Below are 20,501 nucleotides of genomic sequence, written 5' to 3' on the forward strand. Positions count from 1 at the left end.
GTGAGGGGAAAAAAGTTCCATAATTAATTCCAATATTTCTCTTAGCAATGCAACAAAGCACTACAGTATACTACACTTGAAGGAGGGCTATGTCTTGATGCCAGAAGCATCCTTCTCATTGATTATCCAACATAGCTCCAGTCTGTTTGGTGTTGCGATCGGTAATCTGGAATGATGGTGAGGGGGCAGCTGTTCCAGATGTGGAGCTATTACCTGTGCACACACCATGGGAAGCTCTCGGGCTGATGCTGATGAGCAATAACCGCCCCAGCAGCTTCCCTGCAGTCACAAGGCACCGGGATGCAAACATAGTTGTAAATGTAGTGGAGCAATGAGCCAAGTGAAGCATCTAGAGAACCACCTCCGCTTTTTATTTTTAATTTGCAGCTAGGACTCCCCCCACAGCGGTATTCCCCAAGTTTCTTTCCCGAGGAAGAGCTGACACATTTGCAGCTTGCAACTTTCTCTCTTCTAAGCGAATCCTGGCAGACAGCGTTACAGTGTGTGATTTCATAGTGAAATTTCAAGGGGAAAAGAGGACCTTCTGAGAGCGAAACTTTCATTTGTAGAAATCTTTACCGCGCTGCGAGCAGCCGAGAAGGTTTTGCATGTATTACCTGCCCTGTGCTAGCTGGGGGGGGTCAGTGCCGGCGTCGGGGCAGCCGGGGGGCTTCTCGGTGGCGTGCGGAGGGCAAGGCTGCGGCTCCCGGGGGCGGGGGGGCAGGGGGTCAGACAGGGCATTTTTCCCTGCCATCGTGCTCGGGGCAGGCATGATTGCTGGCTGAGTGACAGGGTCGGGTCACCGCCGCTGTGAGCGGCTGTCAGGGACAGGTCAGCCAAGCGCACCTTCCATGCCGGCTGTCCCGGGGGAATGTCCTCCCGGCGGGTCGGTGCCGCTCAGGCTCCCGAGGCCCGGGCCGCCGCCCGGAGCCGGGCCGCGCTGCCCCGGGCGGGGGAAGGCCGGCTCCCCCCGGCCCCCGGGCCGCCTTTCCTTCCCCGCTCCTCCCGGCCGGAGCGAGGCAGCAGTCGCCCAGATTCCGCCGAGCCGGCCGCCTGCATTTCCCCCGCCTGCGGCACCGCACGGCCGGCCTCCACCGGGGCAGGCACCGGCCCCGCCCCACCGCCGGCCCCTCGCCCCGCCGCCCCCTCAGGCCGCGGGCCCGGCGCCGGCGGGCTCAGGTAAGGGGCGCGGGAGGGGGAGCGCGGGCCCCGCCTCAGCCGCCCGCGGCCTGGGCGCCTCCCGCCCGCCGCCGCGCCCGGCCCCGCTGAGGGGAGACCGCCCGCGGCCTCCCCGGGCTCACGGGCCCGGCCCCCGGGGGGCAGCCGGAGGGTGTGGGGGGGCCCCCGGGGGTGCTGGCCGCCCTCGCTGCCGCCCCTGTGCCCTGCTGAGCCGGGGGTGGCGTGCCCTGGGGCTGCTGTGGTGCCGGGGTTGCCGGTGTCACCGGTCAGGCCCCCGCGGGTGGGCTGCTGCCCAACGGGCTCCGCGGGCACGCCAGAAGCTGGCGGGCAGCTCGTCTGCCCCCTCCTCAGCCGGGCGGCTGGTCTACCGCCTCCTCACCGGGCACCAGCCCGCCGGCTGTGCCTGTAGTGTCACTGGTTTTTAATTGACGGTTCTGGGCGGATGGGGAAGCCCCTGCAGTGGTGCTGCGCTCCCCGGCACACATCTGGAGAAGCCAAGGGAATTGGCGATACCAGGCCACTGAACATGCTGTTTGTCCAGAGAGGAGTGTGTTAAATCCAGGGTGTGCCCTGTCCTGTGCCTGGCCTAGGCAGCCTTGTGCTTCATTTTTTTCAGAGACTTTATTAGTCAGTGTTGCTTTTGGTAATACTGAGCTGGGTTATTGCGTGTCAGTACCATTACGGGGAAAAAAATAGATTTATAAAGGTGTTATTGTGATGAAACTGTATACGGGCAAAAAAATGGATTTATAAAGGCATTGTGATCAAACTATATACGGGCAAAAAAACAGATTTATAAAGGCATTACTGTGATCAAACTGTACCAGGCCCCTGGGTGAAAAGCCTTCCTGAACTTCCCAAGTGACTGTGGAGACACAACAATCGTTTTTTGTTGCTTTTTCAAAAATACTCAACTGCACAGCTCTTGGTAACTAAACCTTACACTGAATGTGCATGACACCTTGGCACATGTGGCTCAAGGCGTATCTGGTAAGAGCACAAGCGTTTAAGTACTTTGTGGACTTAAGATTTCCTTTTTCGTTTCACCAGTAGCTCTGTGACTTCAGGAAAGTCACTGCAAACACATCAGTTGCTTGGTTTCTGCATCTGTGAAGCATAATCATGAATTTTGGCTGCTGGGAATTGAAGGTGGTTGGGGATTTACTCTACAGGAAATAATTGTGTGTGATGTGAACTGATGGGATTGTAGCTCTAAGATGATGGCAATATTTACTTCATCTTCCTACAAGGTAAAAAAACTCTGGAAAGAAAACCCCAGCCCCTTATTGTAATATATTGTCCATTTTCAAGTTGTGTTTGAGGGAAATTTTAAATCTGTACAGTAATTTCCTGCAGGTACCTAGTCAAACCCCACTGTGACATTTAGTCACACATGTCACTTGTAGACTCGATTAAACAGATCGCTAGGTTACTAGGTTTGGAGCTGCTCGTGGACTTTGATGCCTGATACATTCTCTCACATCAAAGTGAGCCTGTGCCTGCTTGTTTGAGCACCTATTTTTTTTCCTTATCTCTGACAGTTTACTTCAGATGGCTGAGAAAACAACCAGAGGCTCGCAGGATGTCCCTGGCTCTTCTCCTGATGAGAATGAATTTCCTTTCGGATATCCCACTAACATTTGTGAGGATGCGCCCGATCAGAAGTACCTGTGCAGCAACTGTAATAACATTCTGAAGAAAGCCCTGCAAACGCTCTGCGGCCATAGGTACTGCTCCGCCTGCCTCTCCTGGATTGTACGGTAGGTCCTGGCTCCAGAGGGTCACGCTGCTGTGGCAGAGTCTGTGGCTGCATACGCTCCCGAGAGCTGTGTCACACCGCTGTGCTCAGCAGATGAGTCTGTGGCTACTCAGCCCGCTGTGCCGCAGTCGTTTTACCGTTGAGAAGTACTTACCTGGGGTGGCGTGCAGGGTGCTCTCTACCTCCTTTTTTCCAGTGTGGAAGTCAACAGGGTGGGGAAGGCTGGATTACTGGGCTTGGCAGAAGTCAGTTTTCCTATCTGTAAGTGTGAGGGAATGATTCTGATTCAACCTTGAAGAACTAGTACTGACTTAATACTTTCACGGGACTCCACGCTCCTTTAATAAGTGAGGTTACAGGATTTTAATAAACATCTTAAAGTTTTATTTTTAGTAACTCAGCTGGGCCACTCACTACATGTTAAGGTGCTGTGCCATTCGTGACAAACCATGACAGCCATTGTCCCAGACAACCTGAAAACCAGGAGCTGGGTGGGAATTTGCTTTGATCGATTAGCTGCTTCTGTCCTACCTTTTCTTTCAACACTTACACCTTGATCCAGAGCCTTTGGAAAAGGGTATGGCTGCCCTGCAGGTGAGAGGTGAAATTGCATTGCAGTTTGAGCTTTGACGTTTTGGAAAACAGCAGCTGTCAAGATCCAGGCTGGGCTTTAGTACTGCCTAAGTAAGTCTCATGCCTGTTACTACGCTTCCTCCTGGATGTTGTTAGTAAGCTAGTTTGTGCATGCCAGTTTGCGCAGGCCCAGCTCTCATCGCAGTGTGGGCCACCTGAAAAGCTGCATCAATGCACTGGCCACATGTGATTTGAAAATCAGTGTATAATAATGTAAAAATGGGTTGAAATTAATGTGTTTGACCAACTTGCATAAATCCGTTACTGTCAATGTAGAATAAAGCCCCTTAATGAAGCAACTTAAACCACAAATTCATAAAACTGTCAGCAGAACATAACCAGAATTGTTTTATCTTCTCACTAGTTTGTCCTTACAGCACAAACAGGAAACTGGCTCAAACAAGCTAACTTGTACAGTTTGAAATCAGTTATGCTCTGGTTGGATGGATGCTTTTCTGATGAGCTTCCTGGTCTGTGTTGGTTCATTACTTGTCTGGATGCTAAATAGCACTGGCAATGAAACACCTCTGAAGTAAAGTTTTGTTTTTGACTTTTCCTCTGTAAAACTTTATGCTAAATACTTTGAGAGGAGATAAAAACCTTTTTTAGCTGCAGCAGGGTGTTAACTTCTAGAACTTAATTCTGCACCGGTTTTACTATGTCTTTGTAATTTGAAGTCTATATATCTATTTTGGGAAAATGGGCATTGTCTGTGTTTTAAAAGAGTTTAGTTTTCATGTTAACTTTCCTATGTGGTGTTTTTGCATAATTCATGAGATAAATAGGTTTCCATCTTTATTCTTTTGTATGATCTACGCTGCTCTTATTTTGCTGAAATACAGATAAGATTTATGGGCCTAGTCATAGTCTTGAGGAATAGAACAGCAGGATTTTATTTGATGTCAGTGTGTTCAAGGATTGGCGCTTTGATGATCAAGAACTATGGATTTTGAATGGAAATTACAATTCCCATGGTTTTGTTTGTGTCAGTGTCTATACAAAGACCTCCTAAACTACAGTACACCAGCTGATTGTTATTTCATTCTTCTTGTTGCCAGAAACAATAAAAATGCAATTTGCCAGAAATGTAAAGAGGAAGATCCCAGCACTTTAGGTGAGGGAAGCCTATTGGCAGAAGAAAGGGTAAGTTGTAGTTCACAGTTCATTAATCTATCATTAACCATTCTCTGGACTACTCTATAGTCATCATTGGGCTACAGTTTAGGCAGCAGTAATATAAAATGAGATAGCAACTGACAGTTACACTTTTTAACTTATGCTTTAGTTGTTTGGATTTCCCACAGTTTTTGATTTTAAAAAGTATAATGGCAGCCTTAGGGCTTTCCAAGTCTGTCAGGTTCTGCAACATATAATCCCACACTCTACCATATAATTAACTTTTTATTGTCTCAAAAGAAACTGTTGCTTTCCTACTTGTAGTAGTATGTTTTAGCTGTAATTACTATCCTTATTAAGTATCCTAGTGGATTTTCCAATCTCATACCCTTCTCTGTACCCTTCAAACTTGTTACCAGACTTACAGGTGGAGCATCCCTAGGAAAAAAAGCCAGGGTGTCAGTTAGCTGGCTAAATTGCCGGAGAAGGATTTTGACAGCCAGGTATCAGGGGAAACAGTGGAAAAACTAGAGCTGAAACGTAATAGCTGATAGAAGCTGTGCACTGGCAAATGTTTCATCTGGAATTTAGTGGTGCTGATCTCTTTTGCTGTTGTGTGATTTTCCAGGCTGACAGCTGCATTATTCTATATCCTGAATACTAACTGGGCCGTAGGGCTCAGTCCCAGCTCGTCTTTTTCCTTCCTTTCTGGTTACGTGCAGGAATACCAAGAGACACACGTTCTGTCTACATTTTTTAGGGAAAAATGAAACCCAATAGGCAGCTGGCAGTGAGGTAAAAGACAAAGTTTAGGAAGTGGCTGCAGCAGAATAATGAATCTGCACTTAATCTAGGAAAAAATCCTCCGTTCTGCAATGAATTTCCCAGTAACAGAATTTCATACATCGTGTAACCACAGATAGGTAGAGCTAAACCCTTATGAACTTTTTATTCTGTGTTGACTGTTAGTTCTCTTGTAACTTTGGGATTTCTCTGCTGTGGGATTCTCACCAAGTCTGCTGGGACTTTCTGCAAAAGCTGTGGCTGGGTTGTTGTAAAGAGGGCCCCACTCTTGCAAGCTGATCTGCCTGGGCAGATTCTTATCCCTGTTGAGTGTCCAGATGAAGTCAATCACCATGAAAGCATGAGAATCTGCCTATGTAGATCAACTTATAGCAAATGGTTGGAGTTTGTAAACAACATAAATAATGAAAATCATTTAGCGGGTTTATTCTTTATATGTGTTCCTGATAATCTTGGCTTTACCTTTGCAGTGGTTTTGTTTAGTGTTTATTGCCTATGCTATCTGTTTATGTGTTTGTATTTTATGTAAGATACCTACACAAGGAAAAGTAAGGCCCTATCAGGATGTGTATTTGCTTTATCTCATGCCATGATCTATTTCTGTGGTAACTCCCATCCCTTCCCTGTTACACTTTGGATTTACGATTCCTTCCTATGCAATGTATATGTCATTTTACCATGGTGCTGTTCATCAGCATCAGTTACTGAGCATCTGCATCTGTCACGGAAGTCAGAGGAGTGGGGGCATCCTCCCAAGCCTCTGCTCACACCCTGTCTGCTGTCACTCATGAGCTTGGCTTAGAGGACAGTTCTCTGCTCTGAACTGAACACAAACCACTCGTGGCTGTGTTACGAGTAACTGTAGACCCTGGTCCTGCTGCCGAGGCCCAGCCTTAGCTGGAGAGAAAGAACTGCTGGATTTATCCTGGGAAGCTTTTAGTCAGATGGATCTGTTTGTTAAACTTGTTGCTAGTTGATCTTCCTGCTCACATGAGTTGTGGACCAGAGTCCTCCTGTAGCTGGAGGAAGCCATGAGATAGACATTGTCTGGGTCAGAGTGCCAAGGGGAGTGCGTCTGGCAGGGGTTTTTGGATGGGATATGGTAGGACACAGCCAGCTGGGGGGCAGGCAGGTCTGGGCAGGTATGTGTGCCACAACAGCCACTCGTGATCAACATCAGCAGCACCTGCATCAACATCTTCCTTTGAAATAGCTAAAATGAAAGAAGGGAGATGTGCAACTGCAATATATCAAATCAGAAATATTTTCTCTTTGACCTGGAGCACTTCAATGTCAGTGAGAGTCGTTTCATTTACTGTATGGGGGTCTGACTCAGGTCCCTAAAGAAGTTCTGTGCAAACTCATGTGCCCAGGTAAGAGGGCAGAGGTTCAGGTGAATATTTAGAAGCAGTGGCCTGTGCAGATAAAAGAAGATACGAGGATTTCCTGCCTTGTTTTTTACCCAAATAGTGTCTTTAATGATTTAGCAACTACAAGTGTGAAAGAAAAAGCACAGGGAATGCACAAAACAGTAAGAAATGCATGTGCTGCTGGGACTGACCCTGTAGTTCAGTATGTTTCAAATGATCTATTTTGTAATGTCAGGAAATTCCTGGAGTTTTTCTGTTATGACACAGGAGGAAAAAGCCACCATGTGCCTGATAAATTGAATTTCTTCTTTTTGATTTTGCTCATAAATTAGACTAGAATGTTTTAGAGGATGAGGCTGGGGTGCTGTCACTAATTGTACGTTGATTGCTAGCTTAGTGCATAAACTCTTCCATGTATGCAGGTGGAGCCATACATGGTTTTGTACACCCTACATGATTATTTTTTAATTCCTTGTTTGTGGAGTTGTTTGCAGTTTGTGTGCAAAGTTCTGGAATTTGCTTGCAGGTTGAGATTAGGAAATTAATTTCAGTGAGACTCTTCATATGGAAATGTAACTCATTACTATTCGTAGCATTGGCTGTGCTGCTTTTGTGTGATTTAATACGGCAAATGTAGGTAAGTACAAACATCTTGTATCTAGATTAAAAAAACACAGGAATGTTGATTCTGATAATTGTTTGCTTATTTTTTTAGCTCCTTGTGTAGAATTTCAGTAACTTTATTGAAATGTGGGCATAATTTGTAAATGCTTTCCTGCCTCTATTTTTAAAGCTTCCCACCCCCCAGTTCTTTCCTTGCTCTGTGTTGTTACATGGGAAATCTGCAGTCCTCCATATTGTGTACTTAAGAGTACCTAAAAACATGCCAATAACTTTAATAGGGCTTGTTCTTGTGTCAGTTTTGATTGTGCAAGATGTAATAGTAAAAGTGTGTAGTGTTTCATAATTTACATGGTAATTGTACAGTTCTTCATGGTTAACATAATGAAAAGATCTACGTAGTGCAAAAAAAACCCCACTCACATATGGTTCACATTTCTTTAGTACACAGTGCCATACTAAATGGAAACAGCCATGGTCTGAGAAATGTACTCTCACTGCAGAACAGTCTCAAGTCCTCTCTGCAGCACGTTTAGGAGGTGTTAATGACTCCGATAATGAAACGCATTCTTTAAGCATGGCACATGGCAGCACCCTATAGTTCGGGTCCTGTCAGCACATTCATTGCATGTGACATATTTCAGGCTTCCGTGAAAAGAAACTTAAAATAATAGCTGTAGTTGGCTAGGCCTGTTTTCAGGAAAATTATATCACATCAAATAGTTTATTCTTGAACTGTAAGAAAGAAATTATTTCATAATTATTGGGGCTTCTACTACACTAAGATTAACTTGATAGGTTAGAGAGTCTTATGGCAGTACAATAAATTAAAAAAATAATAAGGGATTTATCAAGATCTGCAATTTCGATAAAGTCACTTTATTCCTATGTCAAGAATGCATGCTGGAGTACTTTCTGACCAGTGTTTTTTTTCCTTACTGTGTTTACTTTCCAGGCTTTTGGTGATGCTGCCATTAATAATGAGATTTCTGAACTAAAAGTACACTGTGTGACCCTTGGATGCAGTTGGTCTGGTACCATGAAAAATTTTGAAGTATGTTTAAAGGCAGTTTATCTAAATTAACATGCACTCTTACTTGAGTGGGGACAGAAAGACAATGAAACTGAGTTCTCAGCAAACACAAATTAAGCATCGTGATTAGAATCAGCGAAGGTATCATGATTTATGCCAACAGGGTATCTAAACCCACGCTATTAACTTCAGTAGGGCTTTGACTAAATCCAGAACTTCATGAATGACTGTGAAATTAATGTTGCACAAATTTACATCAACTATGATTCTTTTTTCCCTTGGGTTTACTTATTATTTACATGCAAAGATAGTACAGGCCAGTTTTGCTAGACCAGAATACATCCGACTCCAGAACATTGTTATGGGCAGTATCCTTAGTATGTTTTTATAAGAGTAATAATTTCCTCCTGCTTAAATTACTCCTATTGATTGAACGTGTTCACCATTGTTTTCAGACTGATGTGAAATGCCCCAGGTAAAGTATTTAAATAGGCAAGATTTGTGAACCTGCTATGCAAACTAGAACAATGAAAAAAGGCAGATAATTCTGATACTAAAAGGCAGATAATTCTGATACTAAAGCAGCTCTATTTTGGTCCTCTGGTGTAGGAACAGAGGGTCTTTCTGCATTTGTTACAGGGAGTCCTCTGTGTACCTGGTGTGACTGTGTGTCTGATAAGCATCTGAAGTGCTGCTGCCTTTTCTTTGCTAATTTTGCACAGATTTTCTGTTTGAGCGTATTCTTCTTTAAGGAAAAATTCACCCCGTTTGCTTAGTTTCATGGTTTTGAGAATTGGAGCCCCTCTCAGCATGAATACATGGCAAAATTGATTTGAGATTTGGGCGTGTGATTGAAATTGGCATTTCTGAGCCTGTTCTGTAGGGGACAGCCATCTCCCTTTAAAGACAAAATCAGTTGTGACACAGTGTCTACAGAAGCTTCAGGAAAAGAGGTCAGAGTAAACAGTTTTTATTGCAATATTGTGTTTTTAAGAATCTGAAAGTAGACCTGTTGGATGTTATGAAAGCAGTAATGCTGATATTTTTCCTTGTTGAGAAGAGAGGGTGCAAATATTGAAAAGGAAAAGTTTTAAAAGCTATTCTGAACATAGGTAAGGATTGTGTCCTAATTGTTGCATAGACGGCGTCGGATGTCCATTCTTTTATCCTATGCAAAGATGTCAGCAGACTAACCATATTCATCCTATCAGACAGAGCAGGATGGTCTTAGTGCTCAGAAAAACCCACCCCAAACCCCACAAAAACCCCCCCAAAAACCACCCTGAAAAAGCCCTGGCTACAAGTTAGGGATCTTCTAATACAAGGAAAAAAGCTGGGACCAGGATCATGGTATTTTCAAACAAAAGCACTAGAGAAGAGACAGTTCAAGGGAAACCTCATATTTAAATTTTTCAAAAGTTTTGTTGCGGTTTTTTTTTTAAGTTAAGAATTGACAAAAATGCCCCAGTAAAGTTGGTGAATTTTTCACAAGTAATCTGAGTAATGTTGTGGAGTGGGACTTTACCTAAGTTTAGAAGAAATGCAAAGCAAAGATATAGGTTGGCAGAATGGAGACTATTTATAGATTTGTAATTTTTTCCTTTTTTTTATCTAATTTTTATCCCTTATTTATAGATAAATGTGATAAATTCAGTTCTCATTTTGGTTTATAACTTTTTACTTCCAGGAGCATCAGAGCTTATGTGAATATGCTTTAATCCCTTGTCACACTGGTTGTGGACACATGGTGATGAGAAAGAAACTTGCAGATCATTTGGAAAATGGATGTGTTAATAATGTGACAATGTGTCAGAAGTGTAAGCGGAGCTTATCCAGCAGTGAATACCAAGTAAGAACAGTTCTCCGTTTCAAATGAGGGCTTTATATTAATGGTTTAAATAATCGATCATGACGCTTTTCATTCTGATTTGTGAACGCTATTGCACTTGGAGAATATTTAGTTTTCCTGCGTTTGCTGATTTTTCCATGCATGTGTTGGAGGGAAAAATGAGCTTTGTTTGAGAGTTTGCTTGTGATGTTACAACAGAGAGGGGAAATATCTGTGTGCTCATCCAGGACTTGGGCAGCCCATGTTTTAGCTCCTGTCTCAAAGCACGTGTCCCAGTACGAGACAGGTAAGAAGCAGAACACAGACAGTGGCAGGGAAGAGATCTTGAAAGTGGCTGTAATTTTATTCAAAATAAAACTGCCCACAAACTCATAAGGCAGGATTTTGTCAGATAGTATTTCTATTAGGTGTAACTCTCCACGTTTGCAGCAGTGACCATGTGGACCGGGAAGACCGTACTCTGAATCTGCCGCAGATTTCTCGGTGACTATTTAAACATATTTTTGTTTAATTTATAATTTTGTATTTTGTATATTTTATTATATTTCTGACTTTTAATTTGTGTTTCCTAATGTTGTGACAGGGACTTGTGAAATCTATGTGTATATAGCCTGCACATATATGTATATACACAGGGTAACACTAGCCTGTCCCCAGCATTTGCTCAAAATCCTCTTTAAAACAATTTTTTTCTTTTTTTCATAAGTTTGTAGTTGATCATCAAACTTCTAAGTTTATGTTACCACACCTGTTGCATTTTTTCTTAAAAGTAAAGACTTTCTTAGTCAATGCTCAAAATTATGATAGCAGGGCAACGTTATGCATTACTGACTTGCAGATTTTAAGTGCCTTTATTCATTCATTTTAGCTTAAATAAAAGGTGCTGTTTATTTTCCCACGTTTTTGTAGATGCAGCATGGTCCAGATTCTGGGAGTGGTCTGAGGGCATAAAGGGAGCTAATGGAAACTATTCTGTGTTGGTGAAGAAGGAAATGGTGTGGTGGGGCAGATAGAAATGATAGAAAATTCTCTGTTCTTATACGAAGAGATTGCCAGAGGTACAGCTTCCATGGCTCACTTCTCAGCCTTATAATGGAGGTATATCATCTGTTGTTTAGGATGTTTAATTAAAAACTCCTGGAACAAAGCAATAGCAGCATGAATGAGAGATGCCCCATGCTAACACTGCTGTGTGTGTTTCCATTTGAAAGCTCTGAAAACATTCTCATCCCTACCACACCTAACTTCAGACCCTGTGGGCTCTATTATAACAGAAAATGTTGCTGGGGCAACACTCTTTTGGGGTGTAGCATAATGAATATTGTACCCTCCAGATGATTTAAAGAGAGTAATTGCCAGCCTTGGAGTTTTGTCCTGGAATATTAAGACCTACAACGTGGCAGGAGGTTTGTGAATATCTCAAAAAGCCTGAAGTAAATAGCAGTGGATAGCTTAGCAAGTCATAACTGTCATGAATTTATGCCTTTCCAAATACTGAGCTGTGAGATTTAATTGACAGGGGGATAACAGTCCTTCCAGGGTAAGAATAAGGTGCTTTTGCTAACACATACTTCTTGGGAAGCTTTTGCACGTGCTCTTTATATCTTACTAACTCTTACAGGAGAGAAGAATATCTGAACCTAGGCACAGTTTTACCAGTGTTAAATCCAGTGTATGTTTCGGGGAGACAGTAAATACCAGAAGGTGGCAACACTTAATCCCTTTCAGCCTTCTGTAAGTGCACTAGGCAGGCTGGAAGAGGAAACCTGAGCTGTGCAAGTGTTCCCTGAGCACCTTTCTCTTTTCAGAGGTCTGTGATACTGCAGATCCACCTCAGTAGGCTTCATTTGCCTGAGATGAAGAACTGTGTTGCTCCCACTCGTTCTGGTTAGCTATTATGTAATTAATTTTCTGGCTAGGAAACCTTGGCAACCACACAGGGGATTTGCCTTAAGATGTTGATTTTTCTGTGCCTCCCTTAGTTAGTATTTGTCGAATTAGAATTTTGCTGGTTACGTGATCTGCTTTATTAAATTTGCAGTTACGTGGCATAAGGATTTTGATTATTTGTGTGCATTCCATGTATCTGTAGTTCTCTGGGAGCAAATAGTAAGTTTTGTGCACTGCTCTCACTCTTTCCATCTTTGCCATTCAGTTACTGGTTTTGTGATGCTTGCATTTCTGTATTTTAAATAAACTTCTCACCAACCTCTGTCCCCCTCAAGAAATCGGTAATCTGAAGGAGTCACATAGCAGAAAGGAAGAAAATAAAGGCATGCTTTGTGCAATAGCTAAGATACAGGGTATTAAAAGAACGAGTTAGAGAGTGAGAAGAAACTATCACTGTATTTCTGAGGATCAAAAGAGAAACCTCAGGACTCTTTGCAGGGGAGACTTGAAGGTTGCTGGAATGGCTTTATCAAAAAATTTCTAGACTGCTATAGGAAGTGTACTGGCATGCAAAGAAAGGTGTTTATAAATACTAGAGACAGCCCGCCTGAACTGCATGAACTGAAAGCTGACAGTTGCTGTCTTGAATACACACTTTACAGCTGCATGAACCAATGGCAGGAGGATTACTTTACCTTTCTTGGAGCCAGAAACGGCAGGAAGTCTCATGTTAGCAGTAATGCATTTTGCATTAGCACATTGTGATGGAAAATTTGGATTCCAGCCTTCAAAATGTCAATAAGCAGGATGCAAGAAGGGTCTGCATGTTAAGCAGACTGTGAGGTCAATGCAAGAGTTTATATGTGGGTTTCCTGTATGTTTGCTTTCTGTTCTGTAATCCACCTGCATGTCATCACATATATACATGTCTGTCTGTGTGTGTACGCACATAACTGTGGTTAGAACTGGGCAAGACCTGTACATTGCCAATCTTGTATCAGATTTCCCATGGTTAACCTTGCAAAGCATCTGTAAGTAGTTTCCAAAAGCTCTGGGCCCCGTAAGTGAAAGATCACACTTTGTACTCTCACTTAACAGGTATCACATCTGGAGATCCGTCACCGAGCATGCCTGCTGGGCTGAGAGGGAGAGTAATCAGCTTAGAGGCATAGCTGGAGAAACCTCTTGAGCCTGCAATTCATTGTACAGGGGACAGCAGTAGCTGCTTTTAGCAGATGTGCTTCAGTCCCAAATTTCTGAACGTTATTTCCTCTAAAAAGAAGCCAGAGAACTTGCAGCCTGTCGTGTATTGAGGCCCAGAGCAGGCACTCTCTGGACGGGGGTACAGGATTTTGCACCATGGGGAGCTTGTAGTGCTCCTGAGGAAGTTACCCTTCCTTAAATCCACACCTTCCAGGAAGAAACCAAGAAACATACTGTAAACTTTTTCTTCCATAACACAGACTTTCTTGTAGAAAAGTCTGCCAAATTCCCGAATTTCTGTAAAATGGGAATAGCATTCCCAAATACAAGCTTTGTTTCAAAGACTCCTAGGTAGGTAAAGATGCTCAGTTATTTTAATAACGTACTGAATTGTTTTCTTCTTGTGCTAATGACAGGAACATTCATGTGAAGACAGTTTATGTAAGGACCAAAACCCTGTGCAAACAGAAACACCAGCAAAGGAGAAGGTAGGTAAAAGATGAGTGACTGCAGTACAGCTTTATTTCAGTTAATAAAAGTATCACTTGTTCATTTAGATTAAATAAACATCTGAGAACATCTTTAGATATGGCAGTTGTATCTAGGCACTTTTTAAACCCAAACATAGCTCTGCTGGCTATTTTCTCTTCCCCGCTCTCACAGTTAACTTTGTTGAATTATCTTCTCAATTAATCTTACAAAAGTGGGGAAGTGTTTATTTCCTTTCAAATATCCAGGGAGACCTACATGAGCAAAAGAGGAGTATGCTGTATAACAGTGCATTTAGAGAGACACACTTCTGCTTATGGAGGGGGTCTAAATCTGAAAGTCAGTCAGAGCTTTTGCCGTTCATTCCCAGGACGTGCTGCATGACACAGCTCTTCTGTGAATTCTTTAAGAAGAGGAAGAGAGCTGGAGCGGCTGTGTGCATGGTGTAACCCCCTGTGGTGGGCCACTTTACTTACTGGCATCTTATTTATGAGAAGTTGTTACTGGGGAATCACTGTGGTTTGTTAAATGATGTTATATCATTATGTTAGATGGACATTTAACTGCCAGGCTGCATGCAAGAAGCATGCAATCAACCACACCCTTGATTGATTTACCAATGAGTTTTCAAAGCTGGTTGGACAATGTAAGCTGCGGTAATGCCTTGACTTGAATTAACCTGATTTGTAGCTCCTGGGATTGTGCCCTAGTTGTTTATAGGTAAATAAAAGCATCCCTTTCAACTGGTGTTTGATTATTTTGTTTACTTTTTTTTTTTTCTCCCAACAGAACCGCTCTACACCTTTAATCAACAAGGATGGATGTCGTTTTTCTGAAGTAGGCTGTTCATTTAGGGTGAGTGAAATGGCTGCCTTCAGGAAGGTCTCAAGTGGTGCACAACTCAGCACTGTGCCTTCGGTCTAGCCAGCCTTTTGTGTTTGAGGTAGTAGGCCTTGATTTAAATAATATCTTTAGGAAAAGAGGAAAAGTCTACCCACTTTTAGTAGACCAGCAGAGGTGGTGTTGGAACTGCCATGGTCGCACCGTGCATGTAAGGTGCAGTTCAGCCAGTGATACTCTGTATCCTGCACTGTACATTCACTTCAGATAAAAATAGATGTTTGTTACAATTGTGCTGGCTTATCAGGTACGCTGTTCTATGCTGTTTCAGATATTCCCTTCAGGGTAACGCCTCTTAAAACAGTAACGGGTCACCTTTGCATTTTAGTTGGCGTCTGTTGCCATGTCTCATCTTTTGTGCACAGTATATGTGTTAAATATTGGCTTATTTGAGAATCTTGCTGGGACTCTGCCTGGCATCCCATTTAATACAGATATTGTTCTTTTTGTGTAGCATGTGTACACATGTGAACACATAGCCTTATTAATGATTAGAGGGCTTGTTACTTTCCCTCTCTCCGTGTCTCCTCTGAGAGCTGGCTGCTATGTGGCTGGGACGGTATCTTGCAGTTTTTCTACCTCTGTCTCTCCCAGGAAGTTAAAGGGGATGTTGTTTGATTTGGCCCCAGGCCAGTTACAGTAGTTGTGTGAAGAGTGTGTTGACAGTGTTGTCTTCTTACAGGGAAGCAAAGAGAAGATAAAGGAGCATGAAAAAACTGCAGTTGGGGCCCACATGCTGCTTCTGCTGCAGCACATTAAGCAACTGAAGGCAAGCTTGTGCACTGCTGCCAAAGCTGCACATGGTTTCATCCCACAGCCAAAACTGAATGTGAATGGCGCAGGAAAAAGCATCTCTGATCTGCAGATCCCAGTAGGGCTGGAAATCAACGGGGACCTGGAAGTAGACTGTTTCCCTGGATCTTCTGTTTCTGAAGATGAATCTGTTCTGCAACAACTTGTGAGAGAGAAAGTGATTTCTGAGCTAGAAAATAAGCTACATGTGTTTGAGAATATTGTGGCGGTGCTCAATAAAGAGGTAGAGACTTCTAACTTGGAAATCACAGCCTTTCGGAGACAGAGTGAACTTGATCAAAATATAATACGAGGCCTTGAGCTGAAGGTAAACAGTTATGATAAGCACTGGATGTGTGCTTGTTCTATAGATAATGAATATTTACATAGTGAGAGGTGCTGTAGAGATCAGGACAGGGATGGGCACAGGAATTTGAGCTGTGAAGTGTTAAGTTCTGGACACATCTACAGGATCCTTTTGGTGTTCTGGGTAAATTTCTGAATGGGGATCTCAAATATTTGTTATCTAAATGTGTGTTTAGGTGCCCAGGTATTCCTGAGAGTTTTGAATGTCAGAGCTTGCCATGATCAGACTGTGAGCAAGCGAGACAGTTATTTAATTGACTGATCCTCTTAAAGCAGCATTACACCTTGAGGACCAAACAACCGTCTATCCAGTTGTTTGCCTTATGTATTAACGCATAACTGTCACTTAAAAAAAAAGTAAAAGGAGACCCTTCAGAATGTGAGGACTCCAGAACAATTCTGCTACTTCTGCAGCAGAACAGCCTGGAGAGAGGGGGTTGATTGAGAACTGCTCTGTTTTTTCTAGATTGCAGAGTTGCACCGGTGCCTGACGCAGAAGGATGCAGGCCTGAGCAGCCTTCATAAGAGTCTTCTGTTCTCTGAGCAAGCTTCCTACGACGGGGTCTTTCTGTGGAAAATAACAGATGTTGGCAGGAAGTTACAAGACTCTGTGACTGGAAGAACAGTCAGTTTGTATTCACCAGGTAAAACACATGACATATATGTGTGTTAGCAGAACCCAGTCCTTTAGAAAACTCACTTATTTCCTACTTATTTCTCTAGAGTGGTGCTTCTTTCTGCTCATGTGGACAGGAGTTTTTTTTTAAAATAGCTCCTTAAACTAAGATGCTGTTTATGCAAAGACGTCAGGCTCTCTGCCTCTAAATCAGGGCAGCTGTGATGTGCTTTTCCAGAGAGTTGTGTTCTGTTCTGGGCTTTCGTTTTGCATTTTGCCTTGCACTGCAGCTACTTGCCCTGACATGTGCTGGATCCATCTCTTCTAACCCCAGTTTGGTGCCTGATGGTACTGACTGGCTTTCTGCTGCAGTTTCCCTCTATATGAAAAGTAATTTGATTAGGTAAAATATGCTTGTGCGTCTAATAATAGGTAATTTTCACCAAAGTGTGAGGCACTAAAAGTATTCCAGCCACTGGATTTTCATCACTTATAATCTCCAGAGTGTACTGATTTGTATTTTCTGATCTCTGTGATAGCAAAACCCATTATACATTATCTTTTCCCCTATGCCAGAACACTCATTATGGGTTTTTTTTTTTCCAAAGGATGCTTTACTAACGAAGAGTTCTGATTTTCAGCTTTCTACACTGCAAAGTATGGATACAAGGTCTGTCTGAGGGTTTATCTGAATGGGGACGGGACAGGCAAAGGAACCCACGTGTCCCTGTTCTTTGTTGTCATGAAAGGAGACTATGACGCTTTGCTCCCATGGCCTTTCAGACACAAGGTAAGAAGGGCAACCTTTTTATATCTGATCCCGGCATAAACCCACTTCTCCAGGTGAACACAAGGGGACGTTTTCTCTGGAGTTTAGTGGAAGTTGGCAGTGCTTTCCCGTTTTCCCCTCTGATGGCTGCTAGCTATACTGCAATCCTGAGTAATAATTTGTCTCTGAATGGAGTGACTTTACACAGGGCAAGCTGCTCCTACCGACATTCCATGTGCTGCCTTGCAGGATTTTCAGACACCAGAATACTGGTGTTTGATATATCCCAGCCTGTGTCCACCTGGGCTAAAGCCAGAGACCTATTTTTTCCTGGCTCTTGCTCTATCTTACATAGATAATATCAGTTTATGAGGGGATTATGGTTTGCTGCCTGAAGCACAAGTGTTGGAAATGTGCGGTTAGAATTCTACTTCAAACGTGCCATAGATGTCTTCTGTGAGCCTGATCTTTTTTTTTTTCCCCTCATTTTGTAAGTGCAGTCTGATAATGGCAATGATGGTTAGAAAAGCAGTGGAAGTAAGCACAGGGTTCTGTCTCTGTTCTAGCACTTGCCCCTGTGTGGTAATAGTTCTGTAAGCTTTTCGTACAAATAGCCTTACCACCATTTACTGGCCAACAAAAATAGAAATCAAAGTTCTCAATCCTCACTGGATTAAAAAATTAATACATACATTTCACGTTTAGAGCTAAAGAACGGTGAGTTAATGAAAGTAGTAATGAGATGGGGAGATTCTATACTGATATTTAGGTTGTGCCTTTTATGTATTTGCGTACAGGCAACTGAACTGTTCCTTTTGATTCCAAACCACAGTAACAGAATGAATGTAATGACTGTAACCAAACTCAGAGGGTTTAAGTTGTTAGGAGAGAAAGGAAAGAAAAGTCTTTGGGCTGTGCAGTTCTCTACCAAGAAATAATTCCTTACTTTATTTAATTTTGCCTTACGGGTGGCAAAGTTTTAAATACTTCATCTGGAAACTGTTACAGTCTCCCTTGTTCATATTAACTGACCTTTCAGGTTGCAAAACGTTCGTTGTAATTTGTATTTAGGTATTGATAGAGCATCCAGCTGCTTTTGCAGCACGTTTTCACTTCTGTCTCTGACATTTTCTGGTTTATTTTTCAGTTCAGTAACTCATCATTGCTGCATTTTGTTTTTCAGGTTACATTTATGTTGCTTGACCAAAATAACAGGGAACATATTATTGATGCATTTCGCCCGGACTTGACTTCTGCTTCATTTCAGAGACCAGTGAATGATATGAATGTTGCAAGTGGCTGTCCCATGTTCCTCCCTTTGTCCAAATTGCAGTCACCTAAATATGCCTATGTGAAAGAAGACACGCTTTTCCTTAAATGCATTATAGAAACAAATTAGTATAACTTGAAATATGGCTGTCTGGTAAATCACCCAGTGAATTTCATTAGTTTACAAGAAAAAACCCCACACACATCAGCTTGAGACCTTGTATTAGTTTTCATGTGCACACAAAATCAGAGAGCCTGAGCCTGTGCTCGACTGAGTTAATTCACATCAGCTGCAATCTGCCTGCTCGAGTTAGCTACTGCTGAGCATGCCGAGTACTTTGCCCAGTGCCCCACGGAGTACGCTACTGCGAGTGAGAACTGTGATTATTTCATCAGCACAGCCGATACTCCCGCTTTAGATGTAGGTTACGGTCACCCCCCAACCCCGCAGATGCACTTGTGGAACAAGGCACCATTCTTTCTCACACCTGGCCACACCTGGCCCTGGTGTGGGTGTCATTCTGCCTAGGGAGGGCGGCCCAAGCTCCCTTCTAGCACCCTTGGCTTTGCAGGTTTCTGGGGTGCCAGGGCTGAAGCTGAGCTTTCCATTCCTCCTGCAGCGTGTGCCGCTCCCTTTCCCGGGGGTACGAGGCGAGGACCTGTCAGACTGCGCTGGCTGGCAGCCATCCTGTGGGATTTTGGCTGTTCCCCCACCAGGGACAACGGCAGATTCCTTCCCCTGAGGCACAGATCGGGTGTCTCTGTTTGTGCCTATTGATGACCTTGAAGGCAGTGAGTTGTGGATAGCATTTGTAGCTTGAATTCCTTATACTGGATGATTTATTTCTTGCTATTTATTTTAGACCTATATTTATGCGCTCTGTAAAAGAGGCGTTCTATTGCATCAGCGATCGGTGACCAAATTACACTGTGCCTTGGGGAAATCACCTCTGGTATTTCAGGAGTTGTTTGACTTTCCCATTTCAGATATTGAGCTCTGAGGGTTGTTAACCCCTGGGAAGTCCAGAGCTGCCAGTCCAGGTCATGGTAAGGACCCCTCAGTAGCTTTGTTTTAAAGTGTTCTGTTGCTTCCTGAACCTTCAAGGCAAGTGACTTCCTAGAAAGTACTGATCTTTTTTTTTATTGCTTAGTTCTTTTTATGTACTCTGATGTTTAAGTCTTTTCACATGCTAAAATAGAAGTAACTGCTAGAATTTTTTATTTTTTTTTTCAAAAATAGAGGTAAGGAATTAATTTTTTTTATAAGCAAATCAAGCTCAGAAATATCTGGATGTGTGTGAAGTTCAAATGCTATGCCTTATTCCCAGAGACCACCGAGCCTCGCCCTCTTTGTTCCCTGCTTAACCACCAGCTAACCAGGATGAGTGGAGTCGAGCTGGGGTTTGGTGCAGTGGTTTCTGAACTTCCAGCAAACTTGTGTCGCAGCTCAGCTTGAGCTGTTCCGCAGGACGGGTGGGACAGCAGTGGTACCACCAACCCAAGGGCCGAGCTTGCAGACAGAGGCAGGTGTGTACGTACAAGTGAAGGGCCTTTATGCAGTTCCTTCATTCATTTCTCCTTCGTGGTATCTCCCAAGTCCCAATTGAAAACACAAAGCCGACAGACCATGCTGTGCCCACTGCGTGAGAAGGGAAAGGAGAAACTGTCCACTTACATTTTGCAAACCATGGGAACGGCAGCCGGCGAGCAGAGCTGGTGAAGTGTTGTGTGTTGGGACTAACCTCCAGCCTGACTGCCAGCATATGAAGAGATTTGCCAAATCTCTGATTTCTATCTTGACAGCATCCTTTAAAATAATTAGTTGTGATGAAGTATCAAATGT

The 20,501-nt window shown here is 43.2% G+C and overlaps 1 protein-coding gene across 3 annotated transcripts; it reads left to right on the forward strand.

Moving 5' to 3' along the window:
* The first annotated feature begins 977 nt into the window (after nucleotides 1–977).
* On the forward strand, nucleotides 978–20,501 carry TRAF1 (TNF receptor associated factor 1). 3 transcript variants are annotated; one of them, XM_037400525.1, is made up of 11 exons: nucleotides 978–1,179; nucleotides 2,721–2,939; nucleotides 4,630–4,714; nucleotides 8,438–8,536; nucleotides 10,203–10,364; nucleotides 13,874–13,945; nucleotides 14,736–14,801; nucleotides 15,529–15,966; nucleotides 16,471–16,648; nucleotides 17,262–17,410; nucleotides 18,573–20,501. In XM_037400525.1, the coding sequence occupies exons 2-11, from the start codon at nucleotides 2,731–2,733 to the stop codon at nucleotides 18,786–18,788; spliced, it is 1,674 nt and encodes a 557-aa protein (XP_037256422.1). In that variant the 5' UTR covers nucleotides 978–1,179; nucleotides 2,721–2,730; the 3' UTR covers nucleotides 18,789–20,501. The 3 variants fall into 3 exon arrangements, with proteins under 3 accessions (XP_037256422.1, XP_037256423.1, XP_037256424.1); XM_037400526.1 differs by lacking the exons at nucleotides 978–1,179; nucleotides 4,630–4,714 and having other exon boundaries at nucleotides 2,832–2,939; XM_037400527.1 differs by lacking the exons at nucleotides 978–1,179; nucleotides 2,721–2,939; nucleotides 4,630–4,714; nucleotides 8,438–8,536; nucleotides 10,203–10,364 and adding an exon at nucleotides 10,371–11,462.

Source organism: Falco rusticolus, chromosome 9 (assembly GCF_015220075.1).
Source record: "Falco rusticolus isolate bFalRus1 chromosome 9, bFalRus1.pri, whole genome shotgun sequence".
Taxonomy (NCBI): Eukaryota; Metazoa; Chordata; class Aves; order Falconiformes; family Falconidae; genus Falco; species Falco rusticolus.

Coding starts and splice junctions, on each gene's coding strand:
- TRAF1 (XM_037400525.1), top strand. CDS start 2,731: ATGGCTGAGAAAACAACCAGAGGCTCGCAGGATGTCCCTGGCTCTTCT. Junction 10,365..13,873: donor TATCCAGCAGTGAATACCAA/GTAAGAACAGTT, acceptor TGCTAATGACAG/GAACATTCATGTGAAGACAG. Junction 14,802..15,528: donor AAGTAGGCTGTTCATTTAGG/GTGAGTGAAATG, acceptor GTCTTCTTACAG/GGAAGCAAAGAGAAGATAAA.